This window comes from Pelophylax lessonae (assembly GCF_965119305.1).
Source record: "Pelophylax lessonae genome assembly, chromosome: 8".
In the NCBI taxonomy this organism is placed as follows: domain Eukaryota; kingdom Metazoa; phylum Chordata; class Amphibia; order Anura; family Ranidae; genus Pelophylax; species Pelophylax lessonae.
The window spans coordinates 228,459,506-228,475,523 of NC_138775.1; the positions used below are offsets into that span (position 1 = coordinate 228,459,506).

General features: G+C 43.0%; 1 protein-coding gene across 3 annotated transcripts in view; it reads left to right on the plus strand.

Moving 5' to 3' along the window:
- The window catches only part of SEC16B (SEC16 homolog B, endoplasmic reticulum export factor), a 379,445-nt gene that overhangs the window by 94,805 nt on the left and 268,622 nt on the right, over window positions 1–16,018 (plus strand). For all 3 annotated transcript variants that reach the window (XM_082265600.1, XM_082265602.1, XM_082265601.1), the window contains exons 7-8: window positions 4,526–4,680; window positions 11,895–11,956. In XM_082265600.1, the coding sequence (XP_082121726.1) occupies window positions 4,526–4,680; window positions 11,895–11,956 (217 nt within the window). The remainder of the gene's footprint in view (window positions 1–4,525; window positions 4,681–11,894; window positions 11,957–16,018) is intronic.

Sequence of the window (16,018 nt, forward strand, 5' to 3'; positions counted from 1 at the left end):
TATTATTTTTATAGTGAAAAAAAAAAAAAAGAAGGTTAAATGTTACTTGAAATGTGAACGAATCCTATTCCTCTTTAGCATGTGTTTTTCTCAATTAAGCACTAAGTTTCACTTTTGTCTGCGGCTTTGGTTCTCTGCTATCAGCATTCTGACAAGTTTTCCTGACATCAAGTGAGAAATGAGGACAGGGGAGGGACCTCCAGGAAATTGACAGCCTCAGCTCTATTCCTGTTTGCTGTGTGGAGGGGGTGTGTCCCTTCCCTTCAATCAGCTCTCAGACCTCTCCCCACTGAGCTCTGCAGAGTGTAACTTCAGTTCTCCACCTTTTTTTTTCTGAACTTTCAGACAAGCTTTATAATTCAGCACTTTGATCAGATGAAGAGAAGACCACAAATAAACAGGTACAACTTGTATAAGAGGATTTGTTTCATCTCTGTGTATCACCTGAGGCACTGACTTCTCTGGGTATATGTAAGGGTTTAAACATATAAAGAGAGATATCTGCGCTCAGAAAATAAATACAATGATATAAAAAGTAAGGCAGCCAGCTATATAAGGTAGATTACAAACCTAAATTGATAATATAAACAGTAAAAGCAGCGCCAATATAAATAGGCACATACAAATATGCAAAAGAGTCCATAAACTAGAAAAGTCCCAGAATCCTGGAGAGGGAAAGGGAGGATACAGTCCGAAGTCTCCAAACACCGGTGATTCAATAGGAATGGATAAAGGCACCCACTAGTGATAGCCAAAAGACATGCTTACCAGAAGCAATTGGCCCTTCTATTACAGAGAGGTCAAACAATGCAGAAGGTCACCAAAACAAATAGATCATCTGGGAGAGTAAGATGTCACGAACCTCCTCCACAAATCCTTCGGTCAGAAAGACATTCCCACACTCAAAGGGTAGAAGGGCAATTCCAGGTGTAAACAATACTTGGTTCCGTAGTTCCCCAACATTACCTCAGGATAATAAAGCAAGCCAAATAGTGTAGATTGCACAGAAGATGCTTTAATAATATAAGTAATGCACTTACATGTATATGATGATAAAAGGCATGTAGAAGATTTAAAAGCCACGGCATACAATAGCGTGCTAGACGTCCGGGTCCAATGCTAGGAAGACTATAGCTACTAGATGGAAGTCTACTGCTCCCCCTGACATTCCATTATGGATTGCTCTCATTAATCAGGCATTGCCTCTGTATAAAATGACGTATGAGGCCAGAGGCTGCCCCAAGAAGTTCCGGAAAATTTGGTCTTTTTGGGTGGACTCTGACCGGACTACTTCTTCAGTTTCTGACTCTGCATAGACAATGGTCTTACAGCCTCTGGAAGATTTTTTTTTTTTTTATTTCGGCTGGGAGGGTTCTATACTAATGGTACGGCTGACAGTTATGTATGTTATTTTTGTCATGGCTTTTGTTGTGAAATGGAGTCTTGTGTGTGTCTCTTTTGGCTCCTCAATTGACATGGTTCCGGTTATTTCTCTGTTATGTATTGTTTTGTTTGTTCAATAAAATACCTTTAAAAAAAAAGACGTCCGGGTCCAAGGGGAACTAAGGAAACAAGTAACCAAATAAGATAAAAGTGAAGTTTATTGGAAAGTCATAAAAAATATTCAATATATATACACAATTGATAGTAATAAATACACAATAATGTGACTACAGTCGCACTGGATAAAATAATGGCCAAGTGAGAATCTGAATACATAAATATTACAACTGAATAAAACAGGGAATGGTAGGTGTTCCTCATGTGTATGATGCGTTTCAGGTGATATCCACCTTTCCTCGGGGATAGAAAGTAGAGGTTTACACACATTCCCAAAGTAAAGGTATTATGTACAAAGATTAAAGGCTGTATAAAGTTAACAAGAGGTACACATTGAAATGAGACTGCCAGAACCGTGTAGAGGTGGCAAAAGGTCTGTGTTAGAGATATCCTAGCCGACCAAGTGACAAATGGTCTCAAGAAAGGTCGTAGACCGGAAAGATCGGGTTTGGTCCGTAAGAAGGAAAAAGTATCCTTCTGTACTTCTTTGCATGAGGTTATTAGGGAAGATGGTGTCCTCTTTTGAAGCAGTTCCCTTTGCTCAACTCCATGCCAGACCTTTACAGAACAACATTCTGTAAGTCTTAAGCAGAAAAATATAGGCCTTAGATTGCTGCATGTCTCTGGTACTGAGGGTATGTCAGAATCTAGGTTGGTAGTGGATAGCCAGGAATTTGGAAAGAGGGAAATCCTTTCTTCCAGTAGTCTGGAAGGTGGTGACTACAGATGCCAATCTCTCTGGCTGGGTAGCGGTTCTGGAGAAAGCCACTGTCCAAGGAAAATTGTATTGGGTAGAAAGGATCCTTCCCACCAATATCCTGGAAATCCAAGCAGTTTGTCGGGCATTAAAGTACTGGATGCCCAGACTTCGGGGTTACCCTGTCAGGTTACAATCCAACAATGCCACGGCTGTGGCTTATATCAACCATCAGGGAGGCACCAAAAGTCAGTTAGCCCAGAAGGAGGTGGATCCCATCCTATCCTTGGTGGAAAAATTTGTTCCATACCTGTCTGCCGTTTTAATCCTGGAAATAACTGGCAAACAGACTTTCTGAGTCGTCAGCAGATGTTTCCGGGGGAATGGTCCTTACACCCCAAGATCTTTGCATTGATCCGCCAATGCTGGGGGGTCGCATATGTAGATCTGTTGGCATCCAGGTTCAACAACAAGTTGAAAAAGTTTGTGTCCAGGACCAGGGATCCACTCAAAGTCAGAGTGGATGCCTTGGTGACTCCTTGGGAGGAGTTTTCCCTGCTCTATGCCTTTCCTCTGGTTCAGCTGCTGCCACATGTTCTATGCGGGATCCAGGTAGAGGGGAAATCAGTAATCCTAGTAGCTTCAGCGTGGCCCAGGAGGTTTTGGTACACACAAATTCTAAAGTTGGCAGTGGCAAGGCCTTGGGTTCTTCCACCACGTCCGGACTTGCTCTCTCAGGGTCCGATATTCCATCAGATCTAGTTCAGTTTCTAAATTTGACGGCTTGGCTATTGAAGACTGGATCTTGAAGGAACAGGATATATCTGGCCCTGCAGTCTAGAGGCATTTATTACAGAGTCTGGAAGTCTTACATTTCCTTCGCTTGCAAGTAGGGTTAGATATGAAATTAGCCTCAGGCACTATTAAGGGTCAAATTTCAGCCTTATCATATTTTTTTCCAGAGACCAATTGCTTCACATTCCTTAGTTCGAACCTTCGTTTAAAGGGATGCTACATATGCTTCCACCAGTGAGGCCATTATTGGGTCCTTGGGATCTAAATTTGGTGTTGGTAGTTTTTACAGAAACAGGCTTTTGAGCCCATGCGGCATATTCTTCTGGTTCTTTTGATCAGAAAGTTAGTCTTTTTGGTTGCAGTAACTTCAGCCAGGCTCTTTCTTGTAAAGAGGCATTTTTGATTTTATATCAAGATAGGGGGATTCTACGTCCACACCCAGGTTTTTTGCCCAAGGTGGTGTCTGCTTTTAATTTAAATCAGTACATTATACTGTCTTCCTTCTTTCCAAATCCTCAAACAGCAGAGGAAAGGTTGTTACATCCTCTTGATATAGTACGTACATTTAGGATTTATTTTAAGAGGTCAGCTCAGATTCGTAACACTGACTTTTTTGTTTGTGCTACCAGAAGGGCCTAGGAAAGGGCAGGCAGCATCTAAGTCTACAATTTCTCAATAAATTTGCCAGGTTATTATCCAGGCGTATGGTTTAAAAGGGAAGGGTCCACCTTTTCCGGTAAAGGCAAATTCTACTAGAAGAATAGGGTGCCACTTTGGCAATTCGCCATCAAGCTTCTATGGCTCAGATTTGCAAGGCCGCTACTTGGTCTTCGGTGCATACGTTAACTGGATTCCGGATTCTATCAAGTGGATGTTAGGACCCAGGAGGAGTCTGACTTTGGCTGCAGTGTTCTGCAGACAGCTATGGAGATCCTTTGCGATCTGATGGCGGTGTTTTTATAGTGTCCCCCTCCCCTCAAGTGCATTGCTTTGGGACGTCCCAGATAGTAAATTAATATGGCTGCTCTGTGCCCTGTTATGTACGATAAAGAAGCATGGATTTTTCCTACAACTTACCTGTAAAATCAATTTCTTGGAGTACATTACGGGACACAGAGCTCCCTCTCCTCTTGTCTGGGATGTTTATTGCTTGCTACAAAACTGAGGTACTTCCTGTATGGGAGGGGTTATATAGAGGGGGACTTCCTGTTTTAATTGATTGCCAGTGGCCAATCACCTATAGGTGGCGTATAACCCAGATAGTAATGAAAATGGCTGCTCTGTGTCCCATAATGTACTCCAAGAAATTGATTTTACAGGTAAGTTGTTGTATAAAAACATAAAAAGTCATTTTAACAGCTTTGAAATGTCAACAGACATTCCATTTTCCTCCTGTACAACATTTCCTCTTAAATATACAATTAATATACATCATAAAGTTGAATATAACTGTGATTTGTAATTTTTTTAAAGAGACTCTGGAATGCACTCCTCAGCCTACAGCTCAAATGAAGTTTTCTCTGCCGCATGTAACGGTGTGTTTTGGTGCTCAGGGGCAGCTGGTTAGAGTGTGCCCCAATTTCCCAGATGAAGGCCAGCCTGCACGTGTGGAGATACACAGCATGGAGGTAACTTGGAATCCTAACTGTATATGATCATTGAGGCCCCTTTCACACTTGTACGATGTTTCCTGCGACTTGGGACTGCAAAGTCGCATGACAAGTCATACCCCATGATTTCCAATGAGTACCATTCATATCTGTGCGACTTTAAGTACTGCACTACTTTGGTCCAACTTTGATGTGACTTCAGGTCCATAGACCTCAAGATAACACAGGCGTTGCTTCAAGTCACGTCAAAGTTGCTTGACTTTTAGGTTGTACAAGTGTGAAAGGGGCCTTAGAAAAACCTCAACATTTTTGCTACAAGGGCTACATGTTAAAGAAGGGCAAAACAGTAATCTTAAAAAAAAGATGTATTATACAGCAGGAGCAGATGACAGGGGGATACTAGCAGCTGGGCACTGGGAACATTTCAGGGTCTACGCTGAGTTACATATGTTAGCAGCTACTGTCTGAACTCTGCGCTATGTAGTCCTGACCCGTGAACTCTGCACTATTTACTCCTTACTGGTAATCTCTGCACTATGTTCTCCTGACCGGGGATCTCTGTCAGGGCCAGTGCAAGGATTTTTGTCAACTTAGGTGAAGATGCATTTTGGTTGCCCCCACCCCTCACCTACCGTCGTCCTGCCACCCCTTCCCCTCCACAATGCAAACGCCCACATGGCATACACTTTATTTGCCTGCTGATGTTACATCATCAATGTTATCATGTATTCAGTCATAAATGTAATGCAGTGTAGATTGCATTGCATTACATTTTTTCCCAACCTTAATGGTCGGGGAAACTGTCAATGTTACTTCCAAGTCAGGAACAAGAAAGGGAGGAGAGTGGATGTGTATCAGCTCTTCTCCCTCCACTTTACCTGGCGGCACATGCTATGCCGGTCCCGGATGCCAAAGACGGGCAAGCAGCGCTTGGAATACATAGCAGGGGTTACTTTACTTGGGTGCAGTATTGCCACCCTCCCGAAGTGAAAATTACTGAGAGGGTACCCAAAATTTACAAACAGCACCAATTTTTTACAGGCAAAAATCATAAAATTTACTGACAGCCCCATTTTTTAGGGACACTTCAATAAATTGAAAATATTAATATTTAAGCTATATATTGTGCTAATTGCACATGTAACTAGTGTGACTAGCAATGTGCTTAAATATAAAAAAGGCAAAAAACATATTTGCCCATTTATATGAGGGTCAGGTTAATATAACCCAACACAGAGTTTTACAGTGTAAGTGGTAATTCTGAGGACCCTGATGTAAAAGGGAACATTGTGGACCCTGACGTAAAGGAGAACTTTGAGAACTGTGATGTAAGAGGTTAATGCTGCAGACTCTGGTGTAAAGGGAAACTCTGATGTAAGTGAGCTCCCTCCTTACACAAGAGTCCATAGTGCTCCCTCTTACATTACAGTCCACAGAGACTGCAGACATGGCACAAGAGATGGTCAGAGGCTGCATACATGGCACAAGAGATTGTCAGAGACTGCATACATGGCACAAGAGATGGTCATAGACTGCATACACAGCACAGGAGATGGTCAGAGACTGCTGACATGACATAAAAGATGGCCAGAGACTGCATACATGGCACAAGAGATTATCAGAGACCGCATATATGGCACACGAGACGGTCAGAGACTGCATACAGGGCACAAGGGATGATCAGAGATTGCATAAATGGCACAAGAGATGGTTAGAGACTGCAGGCATGGCAAAAGAGATGGTCAAAGACTGCATACATGACACAAGAGACTGTCAGAGACCGCATACATGACACAAGAGACTGGCAGAGACTGCGTACATTGCACAAGGGATGGTCAGAGACTGCAGCATGGCACAAGAGATGATCAGAGACTGTGGGCATGGCACAAGAGACAATCAGAGACTGCGGGCATGGCACAAGAGATGGTCAGAGACTGCGGGCTTGACACAAGGAATGGTCAGAGACTGTGGGTATGGCACAAGAGACAGTCACAGACTGCAGGCATGGCACAAGAGACGGTCGGAGACTGCGGGCATGGCACAAGGAATAGTTAGAGAATGTGGGCATTGCCAAGGAATGGTCAGAGATTGCGGGCATGGCGCAAGAGATGGTCAGAGACTATAGACATGACACAAGGGACGCTGAGACATGACACAAGGGATGGTTAGAGACTGCATACATGGAACAAGGGATGGTCAGAGACTACAGGCATGGCACAAGAAATGGTCAGACTGTGGGCATGGCACAAGAGAACGTCAGACTGCGGGCATGGCACAAGAGACGATCAGAGACTACGGGATGGCACAAGAGATGACTAGAGACTGCAAGCAAAGCACAAGAGACTATCAGAGACTGCGGGCATGGCACAAGGAATGGTCAGAGACTGCAAGGCATAGCACAAGGAATGGTCAGAGACTGCGGGCATGGCACAAGGAATTGTCAGACTCTGGGCATGGCACAAGAGATGGTCAGAGACTGCGGGCATGGAACAAGAGATGATCAGAGACTGCAGGCATGGCACAAGAGACAAACAGACTGCAGGCATTGCACAAGGAATGGTCAGAGACTGCGGGCATGGCACAAGCAATGGTCAGAGACTGTGGGCAAGGCACAAGAGAAGATCAAAAAATGTGGGCATGGCACAAAGAATGGTCAGAGATTGCTGGCACAGCTCCCAGCCGGGACTATGCTGCGCCACCTGTCAGTATTGGTGCTATGTACTCCTGACCAGTGAACTCTGCGCTATGTACTCCTGACCGGTGAACTCTGCGCTATGTACTCCTGACCGGTGAACTCTGCGCTATGTACTCCTGACCGGTGAACTCTGCGCTATGTACTCCTGACCGGTGAACTCTGCACTATGTACTCCTGACTGGTGAACTGTGTGCTGTGTACTCCTGACTTCTGAAATCTCTGCGCTATGTACTCCTGACTGGTAATCTTTGCGCTCTGAACTCCTAAATGGTGAACTCTGCGCTCTGAACTCCTGACTGGTGAACTTTGCGCTGTGTATGGCTACACTAGGTTAGCTCCCTAAAAATAGGATGCCCAGTGATCTTTGATTTCTCCCATATTGTTCAGGTACTTCTCCACTGCTCTAAGGTTGCCTACCCCAGGATTGGAAAGTTGCTTCAATTGATGTCAAAAGCAGGTAGAATCTCATCCCTTTGATCTGCAGATAAACGAAACAGAGTAGATACAAAAGTAACATTGTTGCTTTGAATCTGTCTATCTCAGCCTACTCTAAACAACAGTGTTTATAAACATTAACAGACATTTTTCAACATAAGCAGTTTCTCCAGTTACATGTGTAGCACCCTCCTAGATAGGTGCTAGGAAAAGTATAGTTGTGGTCCTGTCTGCTTATCAGGAGGGCCTCCAGGTGTGATCTGGGGAGTCTGGGAAGTCTCCCCACTGTATCCAATGAGGGCTCTTGTTGGGCAGTGGAGGAAACCTAGCCAATAGCACACCAGGGTTTATGACTGTCCCAGTGGGCGGGGTCTGCTACAATGCACCCTGGGATTGGGAATAAATCTGTGGGGACCATGTGACAGAGTGTCTTTTGGCGGGAGCATCAGTCCCAGGAGGAGGTGACGGCTGTCTCTCCTTCTGTAAAGTGTGAAGGTGTTCCGGGCAGTCGGCCTAGGGACTGGAGATTGAGCTGAGCTGCAAGGGATCCAGAGTTGCTGACCAAGTGGAGCTGCTGGGCAGAGTTCTTTAGGAAAAACAGTATCGTGAGTACTCAAGAACTGCCCAGGGGTCTGCCTAAGAGAGTGGACCACTCCTGAGGGGTCAAAGGGGATCCAGGAGCCAGCTAACCAGGAGTCCACAGTGGGGGTGCCAAGTAGTTAAACCCTGAAGTTGGGGAGTAAAAGGGAGCGCCAGGAAGGGCCCTGAAGTATTCAGCAATATATTTTACTTTAAAGTCAGCTACCTCAGGAGGGAGTGTCTTGGGGAGCTTAAAGGGACTTGTTCCTTTGTTAGAGGTGAAGTTCCAGTATCTGGCCTTGCTGAGGCCAGCATCAGTCAGCGTTAACCAGCATCAGTCAGCGTTAACCAGAATCAGTCAGCGTTAATCAGCGTCAGAGGAGCGCTAACAAAACGCCAAGTAGCATTATTCAGTGTCCCTGCCTAATTGTGCATAATTCAGTTGTTGGAGTATCCCACTCCTCCCTTCTCCCATCCAAGTTATCAAATAAACCCCAAAAAAAACAAAGAAACTGGACTGGTTCTTGTCTAAGGTTCTCACACTTGAAAACATGTCTGAAGGTACTGTTGTTGCTAGCGGTAACCCAGGGGGACCCACACTCAGCCGCTCCCTCTGGAGTAGGGCTATACATGTATTTACAAAGCAAGTCCTGGCTATTATTTCAACAACCTGGAACTGCCAGCAGTGGGGTATGGTAGTTAGGGTTTGCGGTAGCAGTACAGGACAGTGGATGTACTTCACACACCCTGTAATGAAGTTTTTTTTGGGCATGTTTACAACGCCCTAGGTTTAAAATGGTTTAATGCTGCATTAAAATATCTATTAAATGTGAATATTAAATAATTAATGGCAGCTAGCAGCAAAGTTAAACATACAAAACCTTCAAATAATGGGCTAGAAAATGTGCAGCGCCAGAAGAAGCAGTATATGACCACGCGATTCAAAACTATGTGCTGTTATACATATTGTATAATTACTGTTATTATACATATTGTAAGCTTCTCCTGATACAGTATATTAGTGTATGCACATAGTTGTGAATCACTTGGTCATATATTGTTTTACACTTGATTTAGCCCCTGTTCACACCGGTGTGACTTGTTATGCAATTTGACAAATTAAAGTCACATGACAAGTCACACCCTATTTCTGGCTATGGAACCATTCAAATTGATCCGACTCAGACTTGCACCGACTTTGAAAAGGGCTCCTACACTCATTTTGGTGATCTCATGTGCAATTTGCATAGACATCTGTGCATGAAGTTGTACAGATGTCGGCAAGCCGCACATGAAATCGCACTGACCAGCAGCTTTGAAATCGCGCTAAAGTAGCGCGATTACAAAGCCATATTCAGTGTTAACCGGGGCTCAGAGTCCAAGGTCTTTAATCAAGGAGTGATTAATACAGTCCACTTTTTTCTGCTCTAAAGTGAACTGCATTATTCACTCCTTGGTGAAAGACTTTGGACTCTAAATCAAGTTTAGCATTACTGTTATATTTATTGTAAGCTTCTTCTGATATACAGTGCCTTGCGAAAGTATTCGGCCCCCTTGAACTTTGCGACCTTTTGCCACATTTCAGGCTTCAGACATACAGATATAAAACTGTAATTTTTTGTGAAAAATCAACAACAAGTGGGCCACAATCATGAAGTGGAATGAAATTTATTGGATATTTCAAACATTGTTAACAAATAAAAAACTGAAAAATTGGGCGTGCAAAATTATTCAGCCCCTTTACTTTCAGTGCAGCAAAGTCTCTCCAGAAGTTCAGTGAGGATCTCTGAATGATCCCATGTTGACCTAAATGACTAATGATGATAAATAGAATCCACCTGTGTGTAATCAAGTCTCTGTATAAATGCACCTGCACTGTGATAGTCTCAGAGGTCCGTTTAAAGCGCAGAGAGCATCATGAAGAACAAGGAACACACCAGGCAGGTCCGAGATACTGTTGTGGAGAAGTTTAAAGCCGGATTTGGATACAAAAAGATTTCCCAAGCTTTAAACATCTCAAGGAGCACTGTGCAAGCGATAATATTGAAATGGAAGGAGTATCAGACCACTGCAAATCTACAAAGACCTGGCCGTCCCTCTAAACTTTCAGCTCATACAAGGAGAAGAGTGATCAGAGATGCAGCCAAGAGGCCCATGATCACTCTGGATGAACTGCAGAGATCTACAGCTGAGGTGGGAGACTCTGTCCATAGGACAACAATCAGTCGTATACTGCACAAATCTGGCCTTTATGGAAGAGTGGCAAGAAGAAAGCCATTTCTTAAAGATATCCATAAAAAGTGTTGTTTAAATTTTGCCACAAGCCACCTGGGAGACACACCAAACATGTGGAAGAAGGTGCTCTGGTCAGATGAAACCAAAAATCGAACATTTTGGCAACAATGCAAAACGTTATGTTTGGCGTAAAAGCAACACAGCTCATCACGCTGAACACACCATCCCCACTGTCAAACATGGTGGTGGCAGCATCATGGTTTGGGCCTGCTTTTCTTCAGCAGGGACAGGGAAGATGGTTAAAATTGATGGGAAGATGGATGGAGCCAAATACAGGACCATTCTGGAAGAAAACCTGATGGAGTCTGCAAAAGACCTGAGACTGGGACGTAGATTTGTCTTCCAACAAGACAATGATCCAAAACATAAAGCAAAATCTACAATGCAATGGTTCACAAATAAATATATCCAGGTGTTAGAAAAGCCAAAGTCCAGACCTGAATCCAATCGAGAATCTGTGGAAAGAACTGAAAACTGCTGTTCACAAACGCTCTCCATCCAACCTCACTGAGCTTGAGCTGTTTTGCAAGGAGGAATGGGCAAAAATTTCAGTCTCTCGATGTGCAAAACTGATAGAGACATACCCCAAGCGACTTACAGCTGTAATCGCAGCAAAAGGTGGCGCTACAAAGTATTAACTTAAGGGGGCTGAATAATTTTGCACGCCCAATTTTTCAGTTTTTTATTTGTTAAAAAAGTTTGAAATATCCAATACATTTCGTTCCACTTCATGATTGTGTCCCACTTGTTGATTCTTCACAAAAAATTACAGTTTTATATCTTTATGTTTGAAGCCTGAAATGTGGCAAAAGGTTGCAAAGTTCAAGGGGGCCGAATACTTTCGCAAGGCACTGTATTAAGTGTATGCACATCATTTTGAATCGCTTGGTCATATACTGTTTCTTCTTCTGGCGCTAAATTTTTTTTTTTTTTGTCCATTTACATATCTATGTTTTGTGCAATGAGTATATTTAAATTAGCTAAATATATTCCAGGTGCATCAAAACAAAAGGTGTACATGCTGAATTAAACTGAATCTACTTTCCATATATTCTTAAGCCTGTTTAAAATGCCACATAAAGATATGCAGAGGTGAAAATGTAGTGTTAAAGGCATAGTTCACCATTACACCATTACTGCCGTTTTTGTTAAAGTTGAACTAACCCTTTAAATACAGTGTGGCCATTTAATGTTTGTTCTTTTATCTGTGCCTTGCCTTCTTGTGTAGGTTCTACTCAGTGACACTGAAGAACAAGAGGTGATGAGAAACTTTCCAGGACCTGTACAGAGGTCAGTGGTATTGGCTGATGCTATTGTCCCCACCGTCCGTGTTTTAGCAACCTTTTTTTAGTTGTATGCAAATTTTTCCAGGGTTTCAGCAAGATGGCAGCCTCCAGAAACAAACAAGAATAGTGCTGGAGGCAATTTAAAGTACACACTAACTTTGGTAGTATAATTATTAACGTGGAATGGATGTTCCTTGCTGCAGAATATTTTTTATCAAGTTGTTATGGCTAAAGTTCTGCTTTAAATAGGACATCATTTTCAGTTTTCAAATAAAAAACAATAATGGTAAAAGGTGAAATTTATCCTAAAGTAAAATGTTCCAAAAATGATATTATGTGTCCTTCTATAACAGGCTGATTACCCCTATTTGTATGTCTTTATTTAAAAAAAAAAAAAAAATCTGTGTTTATTATTCCTATCTTCTATATGTGTATATAAATTTATTTCTAAAAGACCCATTTTGATTTTTAAAACTCTACCTACTGGTGCAACTGTAAATTTTAGAACCAAACCTTAAAACCTTAGTTATATGCAAATGTGATTGCTGGTGTGAAAAGAGTAATACATGTTCAAGGTAGTAAATCTGCGTATATGTGCATGGGGCTTCCAACTGCCTCTTTTCTGGACAGTCTGTGCTTTCTGTTTATTAGTTCCAAGGAGTGAGTAGTGATTGTTCTTCATTTATTCTCTCTTTCAATGTAAGTGTATTGCTGTACCCAGGGCCGCTTATAGGGGGGGGGGGCACCAGTCCTGCTGTAGGGGTCCCGGGCACACGGGGGGCCCCAACAGCACGGAGAATCAGTGCGGTCGGGAGGAGGGGCAATTTAGGAAGGAAGCCCTGTGCGACTCTCTGCAGCAGCTGATCAGTCACAAAAACATGGTAAAAATGCATGTGCGTTTTACTGTGTTTTCCACATGACATGTGACTCAAACACTGCATCAAAAACGCAACACAGGTGCATTTTTTTATGCATTTTTATGCTTTCCATGGGGAGGTGCATTTGTTTTCTTTTTACTGACCAAATATTCACCAAAAATGTAGCAAGCAGAATTGTTTACACCACAATGAAAACACAACGGACCAATGTGAAAACATACATAGAATTTAAAATTTGCATTTTTCTTAAGCTTTTTTTGCGCTTTTTTAATGCAAAAGTAATTCAAAAACTGCTCAATGTGAAAGCAGACTTAGAGGAAGTAAACCCTCCTCTGCAACTTTTACCTATAGGTAAGCCTATGATAAGGCTTACCTATAGGTACTGTAAATATCTCCTAAACTTGTACCGTTTAGGAGATATTTACCTTAGATGCAGCCAGTGACATCACTGGCGCATGCGCTCTGAAGGAACGGCCGCTGGTGCCGTTCCTCCAGAGCCCGTGCCGTGAGCGTCGGCTCCCTCGCGCCTGCGCGGAAGTGACGTAATCGCGGGTCCGGCCAATCAGATGGCCGGATGCCGCGACCCCGGAAGACGGGCTACTGAACATGTCGCCCGTCATACAGGTAAGCGGGCGGCATGGCGGAGGCTCGTTCTAAGTTAAGTATTTCATAATGAGCTAGTATGCGATTTATACTAGCTCATTAGGTGTTTCTCTTTCAGGTTGGGGAAAAAAAATAAATACATTTTAATGAGTTTGCAACCTCTTTAAGGCCCGCACACGATAAGAAAATCGGAAGTAAAATTTCGTCCGACGAACGAGCTGACGATTTTCGGATCGTTAGTATAGTGTTTTCGTCAGCCGATTACGAATTTTCAGATGACAAAAACTGGATGTGCAGGCTAATTTTTTTTTTATAGTAAGTGAACACAACGTATGATTTTCGTGTAATCACTACAGTTTTTGTCCGAAAAAAGTGTAAGAGCAAGATTACGCATGCTCAGAAACGAAAGAATACATACAAAACAATTCAACACATTACATCATTCTGAAGTTGAATTCTGTAGAACGAGAATTTTGCTATGTTGAGTAACCTCTTCACTTTTGATATGGGACTAGCATGTAACGAAAAACAGACAAAAATGTGTCCGATGATCTGATCGTGTGTACGAGGCTTTAGTCACAGCAAAAGCCGATAAGCTGGTGCCGGCCAATGGATGACTACCAGCTAGGTGTGCCACTTCTTCACTTTAAACCCGAACACATATTAATTACACAGGTTATGAGGCTAATTTAATGCAGATAAGGCACAAATTGAGTTTAATTACTACCTTAATCAGCCACAGAACCGTGTAATTAATATGTGTTCAGGTTTAAAGGGATGAGGTGGCAATCCTACTGCCAGCACCCCCAGTGAGGAGATAATCAGAATAGAGCTCTGCCCCTGCTTTGTGCACTGGTCCAAATCATTTGGTAAAGGGGGATTATGGTGTGGGGTTGTTTTTCAGGGGTTGGGCTTGGCCCCTTAGTTCCAGTGAAGGGAACTGTTAAGGCGTCAGCATACCAATACAATTTTGGACTATTTCATGCTCCCAACTTTGTAGGAACAGTTTGGGGATGGCCCCTTCCTGTTCCGACATGACTGCGTCTGCACCTATGCACAAAGCAAGGTCCATAAAGACATGGATGAATGAATTTGGGGTGGAGGAACTTAACTGGCCTGCACAGAATCCTGACCTCAACCTGATAGAACACCTTTGGGATAAATTTGAGCGGAAACTGCGTACCAGGCCTTCTTGTCCATCAGTGCCTGACCTCACAAATGCGCTTCTGGCAGAATGGTCAAACATTCCCATAGACACACTTCTAAACCTTGTGGACAACCTTCCCAGAAGAGTTGAAGCTGTTATAGCTGCAAAGGGTGGGCCAACTCAATATTGAACCCTACGGACTAAGACTGGGATGCCATTAAAGTTCATGCATGTGTAAAGGCAGGCGTTCCAATACTTTTGACAATATAGTGTATGTTTAACATGCTGATGCCTGGAATTATTCTTTAACCACCTTCTTCCAATGCCGTTTCTGACACTTCATTACTACATGTAAAAATCTACATTTTTTTGGTAGAAAATTACTTAGAACCCCCAAAAATTATATATAAATAGACACCTAACATGTCACTCTTTAAAATTGCATCTGCCCGTGGAATGGCAGCAAACTACAGTGTTTAAAACTCTCTATAGGTGATGTTTTAAATGCCTTTACAGGTTACCAGTTTAGCATTGCACAGGAGGTCTGGTGCTAGAATTCTTGCTCTCGCTCTGACGTTCGCGACAATATCTTACAGGATCCCTGTTTACATATGCGTGAGGGAGGAACGTATGCATTTGCATTTGTGCGTAAAGCATGGTGGAACGGGGGCGCTTTAAATTTTTTTTTAATATTTATTTTATAAATAACATTTTTTTTTTACTGTTTATTTTTATTTTATTTTTTGTAATAACTTTATTGCTATCACAAGGGAGGAACAACATCCCTTGTGACAGCATGGGCCATGACAAGTCCTCTTTATGGAGAGATTTGGGGTCTATTAAACCCCAAATCTCTCCTCTGGCCCTCCATGCAGTCGATCAGATGGAGATTGGTCCGATCGGCTGCTTCTCTGGCCGCTGGTTGCCAGGTAACCAAAGGGGCGGAACCGAAAGTGATAAATACATGTTGCTCCCAGTTTCCAGGGTTACAGAGAGAGGGGAAAGACGTCAGTGCCTCTCTTTCTGTCCCAGACAGCCATCGCCGCCGGCCGCATCGCTTCTGGCCTCCGCGATGAGTCCAGAGAGCCTAGGAGAGGCAGCAAAGGGAAATGGGTGGGACCCCCTTCCGCCACCCGCAGAAGTGATCGAGTTACTAATCAGCCACACAAATCACTTATGGCAAAAAGAGGATCGCTGGCTGCAAAAAAAAAATTATAACGGGATGATACCTGAAGGTGCAGGCATCATCCCGGTATTACCACCGAATCCCAAGGATGTACGGGTATGTCCATTTGGGGGAAGTGGTTAAAGTAATATTAAAGTCTTGTTTTTTTGGTTTAAAAAAAAACAATTCTGTTATACTTACCTCCTCTGTGCAGTTGTTTTTTACAGAGCAGCCCAGATCCTCCTCTTCTCGGGTCCCTCGCTGGCGCTCCTA